General features: G+C 40.6%; 1 protein-coding gene across 3 annotated transcripts in view; it reads left to right on the top strand.

Annotated features, from left to right (window-relative positions):
* Positions 1 to 18,480, top strand: part of Azin1 (antizyme inhibitor 1) — a 33,318-nt gene extending 14,838 nt beyond the window's left edge. The window contains exons 3-13 of one of the 3 annotated variants that reach the window (XM_052747647.1): positions 2,053 to 2,240; positions 3,646 to 3,842; positions 4,705 to 4,878; positions 6,651 to 6,823; positions 8,284 to 8,418; positions 10,693 to 10,774; positions 11,756 to 11,830; positions 12,524 to 12,686; positions 13,940 to 14,055; positions 14,584 to 14,798; positions 15,900 to 18,480. In XM_052747647.1, coding sequence (XP_052603607.1) covers positions 3,741 to 3,842; positions 4,705 to 4,878; positions 6,651 to 6,823; positions 8,284 to 8,418; positions 10,693 to 10,774; positions 11,756 to 11,830; positions 12,524 to 12,686; positions 13,940 to 14,055; positions 14,584 to 14,798; positions 15,900 to 16,011 — 1,347 coding nt within the window. In that variant the 5' untranslated portion in view covers positions 2,053 to 2,240; positions 3,646 to 3,740 and the 3' untranslated portion in view covers positions 16,012 to 18,480. The remainder of the gene's footprint in view (positions 1 to 2,052; positions 2,241 to 3,645; positions 3,843 to 4,704; positions 4,879 to 6,650; positions 6,824 to 8,283; positions 8,419 to 10,692; positions 10,775 to 11,755; positions 11,831 to 12,523; positions 12,687 to 13,939; positions 14,056 to 14,583; positions 14,799 to 15,899) is intronic. The other 2 variants (XM_052747648.1, XM_052747646.1) reach the window with 2 other exon arrangements.
* The last annotated feature ends 796 nt before the right edge of the window (positions 18,481 to 19,276 follow it).

Raw genomic sequence — 19,276 nt, 5'->3', positions numbered from 1 at the left:
AGATAAATACATGAAAGCTTCTTTATAGTATTGATCTTAGTTATTTTATTGTGGTTCTCAGTGTAAGGAAATCAAATAACATCAGTACCACATTTACATTTGTTTTTGTGGTTTTGGGTATATGGTAATCAGAATTTTTTTTTTACTTTATAGAGACAGGGTCTCCCTGGGTAGATTATGCTGCCCTTGAACTCACAAGATCAGGTTGCCTCTGCCTCCTGAGTGCCAGGATTAAGGGTGTGTGCAAACACACCATCTTTCTAACAGTCTTAGGCAGACAGCCCTCGCCTGAACATGTGTGTGTTTGGGAGAGGCTATTAAATAAAGCTGACTGTTTGACAATCAGGTGGTGAAAATTTAATTGGAAGTTCCTTGCCCTTACTCTTTCTAATGTTTACCTTAACATTCATCTTTTTGATGGAGTAACTTTCATTCTATTGCTCGTAGTGCCTGGTTGATCATATCCCTAAAATTGATGTTCTAGCTGGAGTTATACTGCTTCAAACAATGTTCATCCTTAGCCTGAACTGTCCAGTCTCAAGGGAGGTTTATTTCGGCTCTAGTGTAGCGTCACTTGGAGAATGTCTAGGCAGTGATTTCTCTCCACTGCGTCCTATACATTTAAACTAAACTCTTAATAAAAGAAAGCCATCCTTAGTTTTTAGTCTCTATCATAGCAAGAGACTTATTTATTGAACCAAATGTAGTTGTCTTGGAAATGAATGCTAGTGCCTTCCAGGTTTAAACTGGATGTTATTGTGTTTCATGAAATTTCACTAATTCTACAGCTTATTGATATTGTGTTGGTTTTGATGTAGTCAAAAAAGCGGACACTGCTTAAGAGCCGTTGAATGGAGTCTATGTTCAGGCTGTCACCCAAGGTGATATCTAAAACAGGGCGATGGGGTCGGGGAGTGGCAGAAGGAACCGAGCACCTGAGAAAGGCTGTCCATGTCTGTGTTGTTTTGTCTCGGGTTTTAATGTCTGTTGTATGAAGGACTAAAACGGATCCCAAATGCTCACCAAATGGTTATATTATGCAAGGCATGATGCTTTTAAATTTGTAACAAAAGACAAAGGAAATTCTATCCATTGCATGAAAATCTTCACTTCAGCTTCATTCAGAGCCATAGAGACTTCAAACCCATGAACCTTCCGCTGCCGATCTGTCATAGCTAGGCCAGTCTCTTAGGAGTTGGCAAGGGTTGTTGCATAGGTCATTAGCTGAGTTCTCCGTATTCTTGGGTAGGCAGATTTCTTAAACACTGTCATTAGTTAATTGTGGTTAGTGATGCCTTGGACAGTGGTCTTCAGACCACTTCCTGTTGAATTCTTATCTGGATATGGTTGTCAGTGCCAGCAGGAAGCAGGCCATCGCCCTTACATCAGCAAAGTGGAGTGGAGAGTCTAGACAGCAGGCACTTAGATTCCTTCTCTGTGCAAAGGGCTATGTGGATGGGAGTGCCACTATGAGAAGGTAGGCAGGGAGCTGGAGCAGTGGGAAGGAAGCAAGGCAGTTTCGGTGAGGCAGCTGCTCTGTGTCCATTAGTAGTCTACCATGTTGATGCTGTCGTTTCCTGAGGTAACCCAAGGACCGTGAAATTCAGCAAGGAAGTTCCAGCTATTATGTCAGGGTATGCAACCCCAGAGAAGTATTTTCCTGAACCCAGAGGAAGAGTGAAGGTTTATTTGATTGATTGAGTCAGAAGAGGATTTGTCCTGAAGACCCTTTGAAAATTGGGGCCAGCTAGACTATAAATAAAACAAAGTTCATTTACAGTACCTGGCCTATATCAATTGCCTGTTTTGTTTTATGAAAATAAAAAGCATCTTGCTATGTATCTCGGGCTAGCTAGCTCATACCTGGCCTCAGACTAGCAGGAATGCTCCCTGCCTCGGGTTCCCAAGAGCTGATAGTATAGGGGTGTACCACCACACAGCCATCTATGACTTAGTTTTGCATTTTGGACAGTTCAGTTTTAGAGAGCACTTACTTGTGCATGCATGCATGTGCATACACACACAGTTGTGTGTGTTGTCTGTTTTATTTAGACAAGGGTCTCCTAGGCTGGCTTCACTCCTTATGTGGTTGAGGAAGAACTTGAACTTAGGATCCTGCTGCTGTCACCTCTCAAATGCTGGGGCATGTTACAACTACTGTTTGAGAAGTTACTAAATGACATCACTCGAAGCCAGCGGGGTTGGTGCCTATTCAAATCATTTCACCAAGTCACAACCTTGTAAGTGACCTACATTGCTGTAAGAGTACCATTTTACCTACCCTGTGAGTGAGAGAGAGAGAGAGAGAGAGTGTGTGTGTGTGTGTGTGTGTGTTTTACAAGTTTGTGTGAAGCAGAGTCTCATTTTGTACAGTTTTGGATAGCCTAAAACACGGTAATCTTTCTTGCCTTGGCTTTCCAAGTGCCCCAGTGCTGGGATTACTAGCATGAGCTACCAAGCCCAACTGTCTAGAATTTTATTAGAATATAAGTATCTGGCCTGGGCTACCAAGTGAGTCCCAGGAAAGGCGCAAAGCTACACAGAGAAACCCTGTCTTGAACCCCTCCCCCCCAAAAAAAAAGAATATAAGCATCTGTACTTATTTTTTTGTTTGTTTATTTGAGACAGGGTCAGCTTTGGCTGTATTGGAACTCAGTATGGCTACAAGTATCTATACTTAGTTTACAGTGTTAAGTCATAGGACATGTATGGGATTGCCTTTTTAATAAGTTATATTGAACTTTTAATTTTTTAATTTTTTTAATTTTTTTTTTTTTTTTTTTTTTGGTTTTTCGAGACAGGGTTTCTCTGTGTAGCTTTGCGCCTTTCCTGGAACTCGCTTTGGAGACCAGGCTGGCCTCGAACTCACAGAGATCCGCCTGGCACTGCCTCCCGAGTGCTGGGATTAAAGGCGTGCGCCACCACCGCCCGGCGAACTTTTAATTTTTTATCTGCATCTAATTATGTGGTAATGTGGGAGATAGGGATTTATTTAAGTGGCCAAGGCTATCCTTGAACTCTTGATCCCTCCTGTCTCCACCTCACAAGTGCTGGGATTATATGCCTGTATACCTGGCCTTTTTGTGCGTGTAGACATGTGTGACTATGTAGATCAGATATCAACACTGGGTATCTTAGGCACTGCCCATTCTCTCTCTCTCTCTCTCTCTCTCTCTCTCTCTCTCCTCTCTCTCTTTTTCTCTCTCTCTGTTTGTAGCTTTAGAGCCTGTCCTGGAACTCACTCTGTAGACAAGGCTGTCCTCAAACTCACAGAGAACTACCTACCTCTGTCTCCCTAGTGCTGGGATTAAAGGTGTGTGTCACCTCCACCTGGCTCCATTTTACTCTGAGATAAGCTTTCTTACCAAGCTCATCCATTAGCTAGATTGACTGGCTCCCCAGATTTAGGATTACTTGCATCTAATCACACCTGACAGTTCAATGTGGGTGCTGGAGATAGGAATTCAGGTCCTAGTGCTTACATAGAGGGAACATTACTGACTAAACCATCTCCCTAACTTCATTGAATTTACTTGTGAAACAGTGTTAAAAGTCCAGTGTTTCTGGAAGTGTTTAATGACTCAATGCATCATGTTTTACGTATTGAAATAAATGCAGACTTTGATCTAACTTCTATTTTGACAGTTTGTTGCATATTCTAAGGACCCAGACATAGGCTTGGTGGCCCGTCTCTTGTTTTTCCTGGTTTATGACTTTCGGCTTTGTGGAATACGGCTGAGATGAAAGGATTTATTGACGATGCAAACTACTCCGTTGGCCTGTTGGATGAAGGAACAAACCTTGGAAATGTTATTGATAACTATGTTTATGAACATACCCTGGTAAGTGTGCAGACATCTTTCCAAACTTGAAAGCAGGTTGTTGGTTATGTTTCTCAGGCATTGATCTAATAAAATGACTTGGTCCAGTTAACGTTTGCAGCTTTATTTTCATATTTGATCACTTGTTCTCGTTTACTGTCTACTCTCCAAGGAAACTGCCCCAGAACCCTCTGTATTAATACTTTAAGTCATTTGTTTTCATTTTGTTGTGTGATTGTTTCCATTTATTTATGTGAATAGTATGGCAAAGTTTTTGTTTCTTTGTGAAAGATTGATTTCTTGTGTTCTCCAAGTTTGAAGAGTTCTAACGTTACTCTAGTTTTCAGTAAAAGTACTGGCTGGGCGGGGTGGTGGTGGTGCACGCCTTTAATCCCTGCACTCAGGAGGCAGAGCCTGGCGGATCTCTGAGTTAGTTCAAGGACAGCCTGGGCCACAGAGTGAGTTCCAGGACAGCCAGGGCTGTTAACATAGAGAAACCCTGTCTTGAAAAACCAAGAGACCAAAAAAAGTGCCCTCACAAATATGACCAAGTCTCCTACCAAAATTCACTTTTTTCTCTACCTTGTCATCAGGTTCTTGAGAGGAAGTAGCACTGGATGATGCTAGAAACTCCTGAAAACAAAAGCTGTTGACACCATATTGTTAGAAAACTCTTAGTTCAATCCTGATGACGTTAGTTACTTGCTTTTCTCAGGTCAGATAGAAATACAACTTCCATCCATTCTATTTGACCGTTATAGTCATGGAGTATTTAGTGGAAATTCCACCCATGACTACTTAATTAAGCGCATGTATCTTTCCCATGTATCTTTTCAATGGTTTTCTTTTTTAAACCCTTTTTCTTTTTCATTATCATTAACAGACAGGAAAAAATGCTTTCTTTGTGGGGGACCTTGGGAAGATCGTGAAGAAGCACAGCCAGTGGCAGAGTCTGGTGGCTCAGATAAAGCCCTTTTACACAGTGAAGTGCAACTCCACCCCAGCTGTGCTCGAGATCCTGGCGGCTCTCGGAACTGGGTTTGCTTGTTCCAGCAAAGTAAGTATTTCTCTTCTACTAACAGCAGGATTTAAAATACTAACTCCTCGCTACACTCACCAGTAGAACAAATGCAAAAAGTTTGTGTGGGTTTTTAAATAACTATTTAAATGTAATCCAGTGTCTTAGGGTTTCTATTGCTGTGAAGAGACACCATGACCACGGCAACTCTTATAAGGAAAACATTTAGTTGTGGTGGCAACTTATAGCTTCAGAGGTTCCGTCCATTATCACCATGACGGCACATGACATGACATCATGCAGGCAGACATGGTGCTGGCTATATCTTGATCAGAAGGCAACAGGAAGCAGATTGTCTGACTGGGCATGGCTCGAGCATATATGAGACCTCAAAGCTTGCCTATACAGCGACACACTTCCTTCAACAAGGCCACACCTCCCAATCTACTCCCTTTGGGGGCCATTTTCTTTCAAACCACCAAATCCACCATGGACATTAGACAATAGTTATTTTTCAGGTGTATTGATGAAAGGGATGTTACACTGTGATGACTTTGGAGAAACTTCGTTCTTAATCAAGAAATTTTTAAGAAAGATTTATTTTTTTTATTTTATGTGATTTTTTTTTTTTTTTTTTAACCTGTATGTATGTATGTGTCACATTGCTTGCCTGGTATCCACAGAGACCAGAGTGGGTGTTAGATCCCCCTAGAACTAGAGCTGTGGAAGGTGTAAGCTTCCATGTAAATAGTGAATGCTGGGAATCAAACCTAGGTTTTCTGCAAGAGTAGCAGTGTTCTTTATAGCTGGCTGTGATGTTTGAGTCCTTTAATCCCAGCATTGTTTAGAGAGATGCATTTTCAAGGCTAATCTGAGTGGCACAGTGAGTCTGAGCCAACCTGGGGTGTGTGGAACCCTGTCTCAAAACAAAATGTCTTCGTTCTTAGCTTGTCTTCTTCTCTTTTCTCTCTTGGTACTTTTCTTTTGAAACAGGATCTGTAGTTCAAGCTCATCTTAAAATTCCCTATGTAGCTGAAGATGGCTTTGAATTTCTGCTCCTCTTGCCTCTACCTCCCAGATGCTAGGGACAGGTATGGGCCACCACACCCAATTTATATGGTTCTGTGGATCAGATTCAGGACTTCAAACATGTTAATTAAGCAAACACTTTGTAGCAACTGAACTACATCCCCAGTCCTGTTCTGACTACAGTAAATGTTCGTAAACTATGAGATTGCTCTTGTTAAAAAGCTTTTTGTGGGACTGGGGATGACGGTTAATAGTACATACTGCTTTTGCAGAAGAGACCTGAATTTGATTCCTAATACCTATACCCAGCAGCCCACAACTACCTTTTTCCAGGGGATCCAGTGTATCTGTCTTCTGTGGACACTTCTACTCTCCATGAGCACACGCACACTTTAAATAATTTTGTTTTTAAATTTAAATTTGCATGTGGGAGTTTGCAAGTCCCATGGTGCACCTGTGGAGCCAGGACAACTCATGGGGGATTTGTTCTTTTGTTCTACCATGTGGGTTCAGGGGATTGAACTTGGGTAATCAAACTTGGGTGACGTGCTGAGCTATCTCACTGATCCTGTTTGTTTTTTTTAAACACAGGGTAGGGAAGCATTACCAAAATGAGAATTCTGTGACATTATATTGGTTTAACCAAAAATAACTAATATATGGAACTGTCTAGAATGTAAGTGGTTCTGATTTCAGTCCTCAGCATTTGCAGGGAAAGAGGATAAGGTACTCAAAAGCAATTAAAACTTTACTGTTAAATGACAGTGTTAAATCTGTTACAGAATGAAATGGCCCTAGTCCAAGAATTGGGTGTATCTCCAGAAAACATCATTTACACAAGTCCTTGTAAGCAGGTGTCTCAGATAAAGTATGCAGCGAAAGTTGGAGTAAATATCATGACATGTGACAATGAAATTGAATTAAAGAAAATTGCAAGGAATCACCCAAATGCCAAGTAAGTATATACCCAACTTGAAAATACTGTTGCTAATTAGTATTAGAGTTTGTCCCCCTAGAGAAGGGGGGAGCTTTAATGGCAGAGCCAGTGATCTGTATTGTAGAATAACCTTATTAGAATTTATGAAAAATGCTAACAGCATTTTCTTTTCTGCCTACTTTTGATCCTTTTTATGGACGAGATACATAAAGCGTTCTGAGATTTGTCTTATTAGCTCATGGAAGAAAATTTGGTATGATCATCAAATTAAGGTCATAGCATGTGTGCTCCTAAAAGCTTAGATTCTCAATCTTCGAGTCTCAACCCCTTTGGAGGGTGTCACACAGCCCTTTCACAGATGTCACCTAAGACTATTGGAAGACACAGATATTTGCGTATGGTTCATAACAGTAGTAAAGTTACAGTTATGAAGAAGCAATGAAATTAATTTTATAGTTGGGGGTCACTATAACATGAAGAAGGCTGAGAACCACTGGTCTAACTTGGTGACTTTAGTGGTGTTCAGGCATTTATTACCTTGAAAACCTTTGGAGAAAAGTTATAGAGAAACAGTTATTTTCTGAAAAAAGATATGCCCTGTGATCTCCAGAAGACAAGCTTTGGCTTAGTGGGCATTATTTGATAATTGAGTCTAACTATAAGGAGTTTTAAACAGCATTTATGCATTTGTAGCTTTTTAGCAGCTGATCATTACTTAACTCCTGATACTGTTTAGTCAGTATAAATCATCTTATCTTAGTTGTTAGTAGTTTAAAAAGAAATCAGCCGGGCGGTGGTGGCGCATGCCTTTAATCCCAGCACTCGGGAGGCAGAGCCAGGCGGATCTCTGTGAGTTCGAGGCCAGCCTGGACTACCAAGTGAGTTCCAGGAAAGGCGCAAAGCTACACAGAGAAACCCTGTCTCGAAAAACCAAAAAAAAAAAAAAAAAAAATCACTAGACATGAGTCAGGGATGGTGTTGATATGCATGCAATGACCAAAACGTTAGTTTTTCCCATTAGAAACTTAGGATTTGAGAGATTTGGTAAAGATTACCTAGCTAGAACAATCTGGGAATTTTAGTAATTAAAAAAAAAACCCTACTATTTTTATTGAAAGGCATTGATGGCATTGCTGTTCAATTTAGTCTTTTTGGTGGATTCATGGACTGATGGACTTCATTTGGAAGTAATGTCATCTTTTATTACAGAGCCCAACTGACAATCTTGCTGCTACAACAGAGTTTTAACTTTGCTGCATTTTCCAAAATCCCATCCGTGCAAGCGTCATGCCTTAGGCCCTAATTGCTAGTTTTTTCTCTATACAGGATTGTTTTTCATTAGGTTCACTTGATTCATCCATCGCTGGATTTGCGAACACTGGCAACATAATCAACATACTTCCTACAATCTTCAGGCTTCACATATGCTGATGATGATGTAAACCAACTCTGCCCCAATCATCTTCCCCTTCTCTTAGGGTCTTACTACATATTGCAACAGAGGATAATATTGGAGGTGAAGATGGTAACATGAAGTTCGGCACTACACTGAAGAACTGTAGGCATCTTTTGGAATGTGCCAAGGAACTTGATGTCCAAATAATTGGGGTGAAGTGAGTATTTATAATATTTTTTTTAGTACAGAAAAGAATAAAGATGTCTGGGTTTTTTTGTTTTTTTTTTTGCTTTTTTAGACAGAATCTTTCTATGTCGTCTTGGAGCTAGCTAGCTAATGCAGCTATGTAGACTGGGCTGTCCTCAAACTCGGCAAGCTCTGCCTGCCTCTGCCCCATGAGTGCTGGGATTAAAGGTGTGCACCACACTGCCCGGCTAAACATGTCTTTTCTATACTGTTCAGTGAGGTTATCTATCTCCTTCCTCCTAGTAAAGCGACATGCTAGCACAGGGTGATGAAACCTGTTGGCTTGGGTTTTGCTATGTGAGGCGTTGGACTCAAGCCTTTGCTTCATTACTGCACCACATCCCATCTCTACACCATCTTCTCTTACTGATTTTCTTTCAGTGTTTTGAAGCAGTCTTACAATGTAGCTCTGTTTGGACTGAGCCTGAGATTCTGCTTTAATTTCCCAAATGCTGGAACTGTTGATGAATGTACCACCAGCTAAATCACCTTTTAATTTAAATGGGAGGAATTTGCTCCCAATTCTAATACTTGTTAAAATGGCATTCAGCCTATAAGTTGTAGGTTTCATTTTGTTTCTATTTCTAATGATTTTTTTTTTTCTCTCAATCCTTCATTGGCACTGCAATAAGTCAGACTTTGAAGCCAGGTATGGTGGTGCCTACAATCCCAGCATCTACAAAAGACCTTGTCTCTAAAAAACAAAACTATGGGCTTCATCTTTTTGTTGTTGTTTTTTGTTTAATATGAGGAGACCAAGATTCAGGTAGGTAGTTTGTTTAGGACAGAGTCTCACTCTCTAGCCCAGCTAGTCTAAAACTAAGTCAGGTGATTCAGTATTCAAATGAAGGAGTTTAATGTCATTCGATTGGTGCTTGTTACTTTCCATATACATATCCATGGCTCCCAAATAACTACACAGAGACTTACTAATTATAAATGCTCAGCCAATCGCTTAGGCTTGTTACTACCTAACTCTGATATCTTAAATTAACCCATATTTCTTATCTATCTCTGCACCTCCTGGTGATCTGCCCCTTCTTCATCCCAGTGTTCTCTTAGTCTGGTTCTTCTTCCACCTAACCTCTTCCTGCCTAGCTCTTGGCCAGTTAGTTCTTTATTAGACTAATGAGAGCAACACATCTTTACAGTACACTGTAAGGTGAATTGATAAACGATCTTATTAATAAAAACCCAGAGCCAGACATTGGGGTGAAAAACTGAGAGATCAGAGGAATAGGACAAGCCACAGACAACCTCACCTCACCAACACCTCAGTCTCCAAAGAGACCTACTTCCTGTATACCCACGCCTATGTGCCTTTCTGCTCTGCCATCTCATTTCCTCTCTCCATCCAGCTGCATCACTTCCTCTTCCTGCCCAGCTCTGTCACTTCCTATTTGTCTGTCCTTTATGATTAGTGCTGGGATTAAAGGTATGTACCACCACACCTAGGTCTGTTCTCAATGTGGCCTTGAACTCACAGAGATCCACTTGGATCTCTGCCTCCCGAGTGATAGGATTAATGGCGTGTGCTACCATTGCCTAAGCTCTGTTTATTATGGTGGCTGGCTTTTTCCTCTGATCCTCAGATTAAACTTTATTAGCATACACAATATATTGAGAACACAATACATCACCAAAGTACACAACAGGATTATTCCATAGCAAAGTATGATTGTTCTGTGTTAGCTTTCTGTGCTATGATAAGCAGCTGGGGAGGAAAGGTTTATTTGCCTTACTGGTCAATCAGGGAAAGCCAAGGTAGGAACTTAAGACGGGAGCCTAGATGCAGGAACTGAAGCAGAGACCACAGAGGAATGCTTCCTGGCTCACTCTGCTTGTCTTCTTATACTATCCATATAAGTGGCATTATTCATAGTGGGCTTAGAATGTGCCCCTGTGCCCCACAGACAACGTACACACATTGCCAATCTGATGGAGGCGATTCCTCACTTGAGTTTCCCCATTCCTAGGTAACTAGTTTGTGTCAAGTTAAAGCAAACAAAAACAAAACTAGCCAGCACAGTCACGGACACCTGACTTTTGCTTATAGACTTACAGTATTGTCCAAAAATTGCATCATTATATTGGGTAGATTCTATAGCCTTGCATCAAATATTTGATAAAATTAAGAAATGCACTCAATAGTGTCATTATACTGAGTGATAGATAATTGAAAGGAACTACAGAAAGTGCCACAAAGCCACGCTGCTTTAAATTATTACTATTTTATTTCTTTCAGATTTCATGTTTCAAGTGCTTGCAAAGAATATCAAGTATATGTGCATGCTCTATCTGATGCTCGGTGTGTGTTTGACATGGCTGTAAGTTCTCTAATTCTTTTACTTTAAACTAGGGTGTTATTTCAGAATCATTTTCAACTAGTATGAATTACTGTTTAAAGTTAGTACAACACACACAACTTTTAAAAATTTTTAGGCTTTATGTATGTGTTTTGCTTGTGTGTGTGTGTGTGTGTGTGTGTATATATATACATGCACCATGCTTATGCGTGGTGCCCATGGAGATGAGAATGTGGTGTTGTTGGAGCCCCTGGAACTAATGCTAAGGATGCTTTAAGCTGGGAACTGAACCCAGGTCCTCCATAAGAATAGCAGATGCTCTCTCTTAACCATTGATCCATTTCTCCAGTCCTTCATACTTTTTATTATTGTTGTTGTTGTTATTATTATTATTATTGAGACAGGGTTTCTCTGTGTAATCCTGGCTGTCCTCTGTGGACCAACTTGCTCTGTTGACCAGACTGGCCTCATATCTGCCTGCCTGTGCCTCTCGGATTAAATGCATGTACCACCACACTTGGCTTCCTGATTTTATTACTAGGAAGCTTGAGGGTGACACACAATAATGTTGTATTTTAAGTGGACAAGAGATTGAAGTAGAAATTTAATGAATGTCTTAAGAGAGAAAACAAACAAGGATGAGGAGGCAAAAAAAAATGTATGTAACATTTACTCTGTTCCTGTTAGTAAGAACCAATGAAGCTGAGTTTGGTAGCAGAAATCTGCTAGTAACCTGTACTCAGGAGGCCGGAGCAAGAGGATCAGTTTGAGGCCAGTCTACATAAAGTTAGGGTTAGGGTTAGCTCGTCTGAAAAACAAAACAAAGTTTTGAAAAGTTAAGGAAACAGAAGTAATTATTGGTATCACTGAAGTTCAGAAATATTTACCTACCTAGGAAGAAGGGTTTTTTGTTTACTAATTTTATATTTGTATGCTGGGATTAATTTTATATTTGTATGTATTACAATTTTGAAGCATGAAGTTGTTTTTTTTTTTCCTTAGGGAGAATTTGGCTTTACAATGAACATGTTAGACATCGGTGGAGGCTTCACAGGAACTGAAATTCAGTTGGAAGAGGTAAGTTTTTTCAGGGGTGGCCAAATTGGGATGATAGTCTTTCTTTGCTACATAATTGGTAGGTACATAGACCAGAATTTTTATGCTAACACAAACTAAATCCTGTTGTAACACTTGTCTTATAATTTATAAGAAAACAAACAGGAAATTAGACCTAACTTAAATTACTTTAACATTTCAAATAATAAGGGCCCTATCATATCACAGAGTAGGCACTCCCTTTGCTTACTGATTTATTGATATGCTAAGCATCAAATTCAGTCTCACACAAGCTACACAAGTGTTCTACCACTGAGCTACCCCCATAGCCCACAAGAAGTATTGTTTGAGTTGTGTTTTATATATTAGATGTCACGTGAACTCCCAACTTCATGGCTGTAATAGCAAGATGCACATCACTCCTGCCTTCATTCTGCAGTGTCTAGAAGCTGTGAATTGAAATTTTACTCCTTTACCACCAGTCAGACACAGAATTAGAATTGATGTGGCTTTTTTAAATTATTGCTATTGTGATTATTACTACAAAAGCTGATGTAAAAGCTTGCCTAATCGAAGACACCTGCTAAGTAGCTGGGTTTGTTGTTCTGTAATTGGAATTGTTTGGTTGTCTTTGGTAACTTTAGTTAATAGCTAGTCAACCTAGACTTCCATGATCCAGTATTGAAACTTCAATCTGTAATTTAAAACCCACAGGTTAATCATGTTATCAGTCCTCTGTTGGATATTTACTTCCCTGAAGGATCTGGCATTCAGATAATTTCAGAACCTGGAAGCTACTATGTATCTTCTGCGTTTACACTTGCAGTTAATATTATTGCTAAGAAAGTTGTTGAAAATAATAAATTTTCCTCTGGAGGTAAGTTACAAAGTTTTTATCTCATGTTTCAGATGCAACTTTGACCGTGTGATTCTTACCCTAAACGCCTGTTGCCACCATCATGTCTCCGATGGGGAATCTGAGTGTTCTTTAAACCCGCCCTCATGTCAAACCAACAGAACTGCCCTGAGTCATTGTAGAAATACAGTTTACATTCATAAGACCTGTTTTATTTTGTTTTTTCCACTAGGGAAAAATTGACTTCCTGACTGCTATTCTTTACTGTTTTTTCTTTTGTCTTTGTTAGATTTCAGGGTTTGTTTTGTTTGTTTGTTTGTTTGTTTGAGATAGGGTTTCTTTGTGTAGCTTTTGGAGCCTATCCTGGAACTCAACTTTGTAGACCAGGCTGGTCTGAACTCAGAGATTCGCCTGCCTCTGTCTCCTGAGTGCTGGGATTAAAGGCGTGCGCCACCACTGCCTGGCTCTTTTGTATTTTTTCCTGACATTTTTGAAGGGTAGGTTTGTTTGGTTTGGTTGGGTTCACGCCAGGGTTTTGGAGTATTCTCATGGTCTGTTCTAATATTGGTGGTGTCAGATTTGGACTTGATGGATGGGTACTTGACTAGTTTTTGTTTTGAATGGTTTTTGTTAAGATTTTTACCCGCCTGTGTGTGCATGTGTGGTTTGTGTGTGTGTTTGCTAAAGTGAGCATAGGTGCCTAAGATGCCAGAGGTGTGGGATCCCCTGGAGCTGGAGTGATAGCCAGTTGTGGTGGCTTTTCAAGGGTAATAGAAGTTGAACTTGGGGTCCTCTGGAAAACCAAGCAGCAGCATATGCTCTCAGCTGCTGCACCATCTCGCCAGCCCTCTGGGTTTGACTTTTTTTAATTTATTTGGAAACCAGAACTTACTCTCTGGAAGCTCAGGCTGACCAGGAAGTCTGTGTAGCTAAGTATTCTCTGTGGGGGATGCTGGGATTGCTGACACGGACCACGACGGTGGGCCTCGTGCACTCGGGCTTAGTGAGTAGGATGCTGTGTGGTGAGTGAGGTGTGCACGACGGTGGGCCTCGTGCACTCGGGTTAGTGAGTAGGGTGCTGTGTGGTGAGTGAGGTGTGCACGACGGTGGGCCTCGTGCACTCGGGTTAGTGAGTAGGGTGCTGTGTGGTGAGTGAGGTGTGCACGACGGTGGGCCTCGTGCACTCGGGTTAGTGAGTAGGGTGCTGTGTGGTGAGTGAGGTGTGCTCATGTGTCGTTGTCGTTCTCATGTCCCTCTTCACTGTTTGATTTCAGTAGACAAAAACGGGAGTGGTGAGCCAGCCTTCGTGTATTACGTGAATGATGGTGTTTATGGTTCTTTTGCGAGTAAACTTTCTGAGGACTTAAATACCATTCCAGAGGTTCACAAGGCAAGTTTGTTCATTTGTTTTTCCAAAACGTCTTTGATAGTGCAAAAAAACAAAAATGAGCAGCTGAGATGGCTTAGTGGGTAAAGGCGCTAGGCCATGGGGCCCGTGGCCTGATGGGTGCAGTTTGTCCTCTGTCCTTCAGCCTTACACTCACTCCTGAGTGCACACGCACAAGCACGCACGCGCACACAGACACCATACACGAAGGAATAAATTGTAATTTTTTTAAACAAGTTTTTAATGCAGTGCATCAGTCCAGCTCAGGCCATTTGCCTATCCTAGATTCAGTCACCAGGAATCCCGCCTCCTTAAACCTCGCCTGTTTACCATGTTTGGAGTGTTTTTGTAGGATTCACATTCTGTTCTCTTCAGTTTATTTCCTTATTGTGAAGTTCATAGTAACAATTGAGACGTATACCTGACCCTTAATCTCCCATAGATGTATGAGATCTGAGAAACTGAAATTGCTTTTTATTCACCTGCAGATTCAGTACCTGAAAGAATTTGATAAATTTTCTTTTTCTACAGAAATACAAGGAAGATGAGCCTCTGTTTACAAGCAGCCTTTGGGGTCCATCCTGTGATGAGCTTGATCAAATTGTAGAAAGCTGCCTTCTTCCTGAGCTGAATGTGGGAGATTGGCTTATCTTTGATAACATGGGAGCAGATTCTTTCCATGAACCATCTGCTTTTAATGATTTTCAGAGGCCAGCTATTTATTACATGATGTCATTCAGTGATTGGTAAGGTGATTTTATTTTATTTAAAAGCAGATAGGGCCGGGTGGTGGTGGCGCCCGCCTTTAATCCCAGCACTCGGGAGGCAGAGCCAGGCGGATCTCTGTGAGTTCGAGGCCAGCCTGGTCTACAGAGTGAGTTCCAGGAAAGGCACAAGGCTACACAGAGAAACCCTGTCTCGAAAAACCAAAAAAAAAAAAAAAAAGCAGATAGGGTATTGGAAGTGACGTTTTGGATTTGCTAATACCTTATGTAACAAACAGATGCAAAACTTGAAGTAATACAAAGAAGAATCATTTGAAAAGAACATTTCATGTAAATTTCACACTGTTACAGATAAAAGTGATAGTTTCCTTTTTCTTGTTTTTGTTTTGTTTGAGACAGGGTCTCTTACATAATCCTGGCTGTCCTAGAACTCAGTATTTATTCACACAAGGCTGGCCTTGAATTCAGAGGTACAGCTGCCTCTGTCAGGTTTAAAGATCATCTGGAATTAAAGGCATGTGCCATTATGCCCATTGATAGTTCCTTCTTAATGTGTATTCAGCCTTTGCATTAAAGGTAGATGAATCTTGGGGCTAAGGAGATGACTGCCACATGGGCTCGAAGAACTGAGTTGGGAAATGGAGGGGTAAGAAGAAAGAGGCAGAAATGCGTAGATTGTGGAGCTGGCTGGACGGCCACTCTAAGCCAATTGTTGAGTTTTAGGCTCAGTATAAGAGACCTTGTCTCAGAAAGAGAGAGAGAGAGGAGAGAGAGGAGGGAGAGAGGGAGAGAGGGAGGAGAGGAAGGAAGAGAGAAAGAAAGAAAGAAAGAGCACAAGTGTAGGAAGTCAGACCCCAGTGTCCACAAGAGCTGTGTGGACTCTTAACCAATGTTCTCTTAACCTTACTCCTCCAGACACCCAGACCCCCCTTCTAACAGGGGTTTCAGAGATTAAACTTAATTATCAGGTTTACATGGCAAGCACTTTACCAGCCATCTCCCTGTCCCAGAAACAGATAACCTTTTAGGGGGGGACTGTGGAAGACTAGTTGTTACCTGTTTCCGTTGTGTGGTTTTGTAATATTTAAATCCCAACTTCTGCCTTTTTCTTCTTAAATACAGGTATGAGATGCAAGATGCTGGAATTACTTCAGACGTAATGATGAAAAACTTCTTCTTTGCACCCTCTTGCATTCAGCTGAGCCAAGAAGACAGCTTTTCCACTGAAGCTTAAACAGGCATTAACGCTTCTTTAGATCTGAAGTCGCAGGTTAAGCTTGTCTGGTCTACATTCCAGTGTGGGGAAAAAAATTCAATCAATCTTTTACTCTGTTAATTATCTTGGAAACAAATTCATAGTAATAGCTATTTGGGGACCAGACAAAATCAGCTTTCATCTATAATTCATCGGGATAATGGGGGATTTAGATAATGTATCAGATTTAAACAAACCAGTTTGACCCACCCCTTAAGCGTTTAAAATAAAATATGCAACACAATGGATGACTTGGTGGAGATGGAAGCCCATTGATTGGGTTCCCCATCCAATCGTTTACATACAAGTACACAGTTTTTATAATAAGGGTTCCTGTTAAAAGTCCTGTAAAGTTGATGGCTTTCACCCAGATATATCACATGTGAGTGGAAGACCAGTGTGACTTCATTAGATACGTTTAGTGTATTTAGAATGTGTAAATTTGTGCTTTGAACTGTAGTTTAATAAATGTAAAATTGCATCATAGTATTTGTTGTATTTGACCTAATGTAACCCTTGTATGATTGCAATAAAACTTTGTGTAGATTTCACTGTTTTTTCAGGCTAAAACTTTGGGAAAGGGGCTAGCTAGCAAAGGGAGTTTTGAAGTAGTTGTGTGTATGGTCTGAGGGTTAGTTTTCTTTATAGCCCATTTAAGTTCGGTTTGGCTCAATACACTTTTAGTTATTTAATTAGTAATTTAAGTAAAGGTGTTTGGTAAATCATTGTGAAGTTGAGATTTATTATGGAGAGTTGATGTGCAGTAAGCATGATGTTTAACAATTTTAACACCAAAAATGTTGCCGGGCGGTGGTGGCGCACGCCTTTAATCCCAGCACTCGGGAGGCAGAGCCAGGCGGATCTCTGTGAGTTCGAGGCCAGCCTGGGCTACCAAGTGAGTTCCAGGAAAAGGCGCAAAGCTACACAGAGAAACCCTGTCTCGAAAAAACAAAAACAAAAAAACAAAACAAAACACCAAAAATGTTAATCCTGCATAAAGCAATTGTAATAATGGTAGGTGTTTCTGTATAGATAGGATGCATAGAGTACTTTAGTAAACCTTTGAGTCACAAATCTTTTGGCCGATAGAGAAGATTTTATTAAACACTGAAAACTTGGTGGGGAGGGGAATGAGGCTGCAGAGGACTGCAGAACCCCGACCTTAAAGAAGGGCTATGTCTATTTCCAGAGTCCCGAGGCCCCTTCGCACAGACGTTGACATGCAGAGGCCTTTGGGAGGTGAAGCACACTTTCTTCAGTTGCTCACTTGTAATGGCATCCAATCAGAGGGGTTTCCTTACTGCCTCGAACCTGGTCCTTTAGTTTCCTGTTATTTCCCTTTTGTTCAGCTTAGTAGTTCTTTCGCAGCTAAAGCTTGGTGGTGGGGAGGGAGTCAGCGTCACTAACCTGACACTCTGGCCAGGAATTTGCTTTGTTCACTGCTAGTGTGTTAATCCTAGGTCTCAGAATCACAGTAGGAATGAGACAACTCACAGGGGTCACTTTTCCTCACTCTATGTTCACAAGTGGAAGTTCTGTCCCCAAGAGGAAATGTGACTTCACTTTGGTGCCAATGGACAGAACATTCTACCTGTGCTACATAGGATTGTTTGGGATGCACTTCAATAGCTGGGTTTCCACCTTGATTTCAAGGTGGAAAGCAATTGATCATGAATCTCTAATTTCAATCTCAAACCAGTAGGTGCTTAATATTTTTGATTTGACTATTGCCCACTTGAATATCATGGGTTATATTAATTAGAAAAAGAACTAAGAACCCCAGTCCATTGTCATCTAGTTGCCCTTGGACTTTTTTCCAAGGTGTAATAAGGGGTTTTAGTCAAAATTCCAAGCTACCATGTAACTTTGAACTAACAAGGAGGAGGAAGTGTTCCTTACCTCCTTTGTATTATGCGTTGTTGTGGTCCAGAAATGCCAAAACTTTAAAAGGATGATACAACTTGAGTCCTTGGTGTGACTGTACGGGCTTGGGCTTTGTAGCCTGTCAATTCTGCCATCTGCATAGGAGAGTGGTTGTGTGTAAAACAGTCCAGAGTCGCAAATCTCACCTGTGAATGATAGGTAAGCGTAGAGTGTATTGTATTTGAAGACTGTTTGCTATAAATCTAAAGGTAACCTATGTATTTCAATTTGGAATGCTTAAGAATAATTAATGTAAAATCTTTTTATATGATATTGTAATCTCAGTTCAAAACTTAATTGAAATTATAAAACCCAAATGATTTCTATATATAGTAAATTGAACTGTAAAGGTAACTTGTGTGTGATTCTGAATACACAGATAAAATGTTTTTATTCCTCATGCTTTACTTTGATGGCTTCTATCATGAAATAGACGTGAAATTTTATGAATTGATTGTGTGTATATTGCCCACGTTCTTTCAGAATCTATTAAAAGTAAAGTGATCTGGGAATTGCCTAGCACAATGAAGGTTTTGATGAGTGGATATTCATGGGACCACCTTTTTAAACTTGGGTGAAGTGTATCACTCACTATTCAGTATAAATTAATCAGTATAGATTCTAAAAAAAAAAAAAAAAACAAAAAAAACGGTAATTACTATACTGTCTTGACCTGCTGAAATGAAAATCAACACTTCAGTTTCTTGTAACTGGGTAACCTGATAGGAAATTCATTCTTAGTGTGTTTCCCCAGGAGGATACATTAGGTTTAAACAGTATTGTTTAGGTAATAGAGTAGTTTGTAGGCTGGTCATTAAAAGAGGTAAACTGGTTTCATCCTGCCTGCTTCTGGCACTTGCTATTCCAGCAAACCTTGCTAAACTGATAGTACTATACGTAGGAACTAATGGATCTAGTGGTTGCTAAGGTACCAGGTCACTGGGGATTATAGTTGCTTTGTCTGCCAAATGGTTGCAAATGACAGAAGTCATCATATACTCTTCCTCTCTGCCTCGGCCTACTGTACATTGCTGCCTTGTATTTAAATTCGATGAATTAACATTAACTTGCAGTGTTATCTAAAAATAGTCATTTAGCTGTGAATTGCCTGACAGCCAGTTAGAGAGTATTGCATGAGTTTGTGCAATGCAGCTTTCAGAGTGAGGATGAACCTGTCCAGGAATTAAAAGCTATTGGTTAGATTTGGGGTTTTGTTGTTATTTGTTTGACATTGTAGCCCAGCCTGGCCTAAAAAGCACTATGTAGCACAAGGGCAGCTTCAAACTTCACAGTTCTGTCTTCGCCTCCTGAGTGACGGGAT

Source organism: Peromyscus californicus, unplaced genomic scaffold (assembly GCF_007827085.1).
Source record: "Peromyscus californicus insignis strain IS unplaced genomic scaffold, ASM782708v3 Scaffold_20__1_contigs__length_68692818, whole genome shotgun sequence".
In the NCBI taxonomy this organism is placed as follows: domain Eukaryota; kingdom Metazoa; phylum Chordata; class Mammalia; order Rodentia; family Cricetidae; genus Peromyscus; species Peromyscus californicus.
Note: the sequence above shows the minus strand (reverse complement) of the source record. Positions and strands in the feature narration are given on the sequence as shown.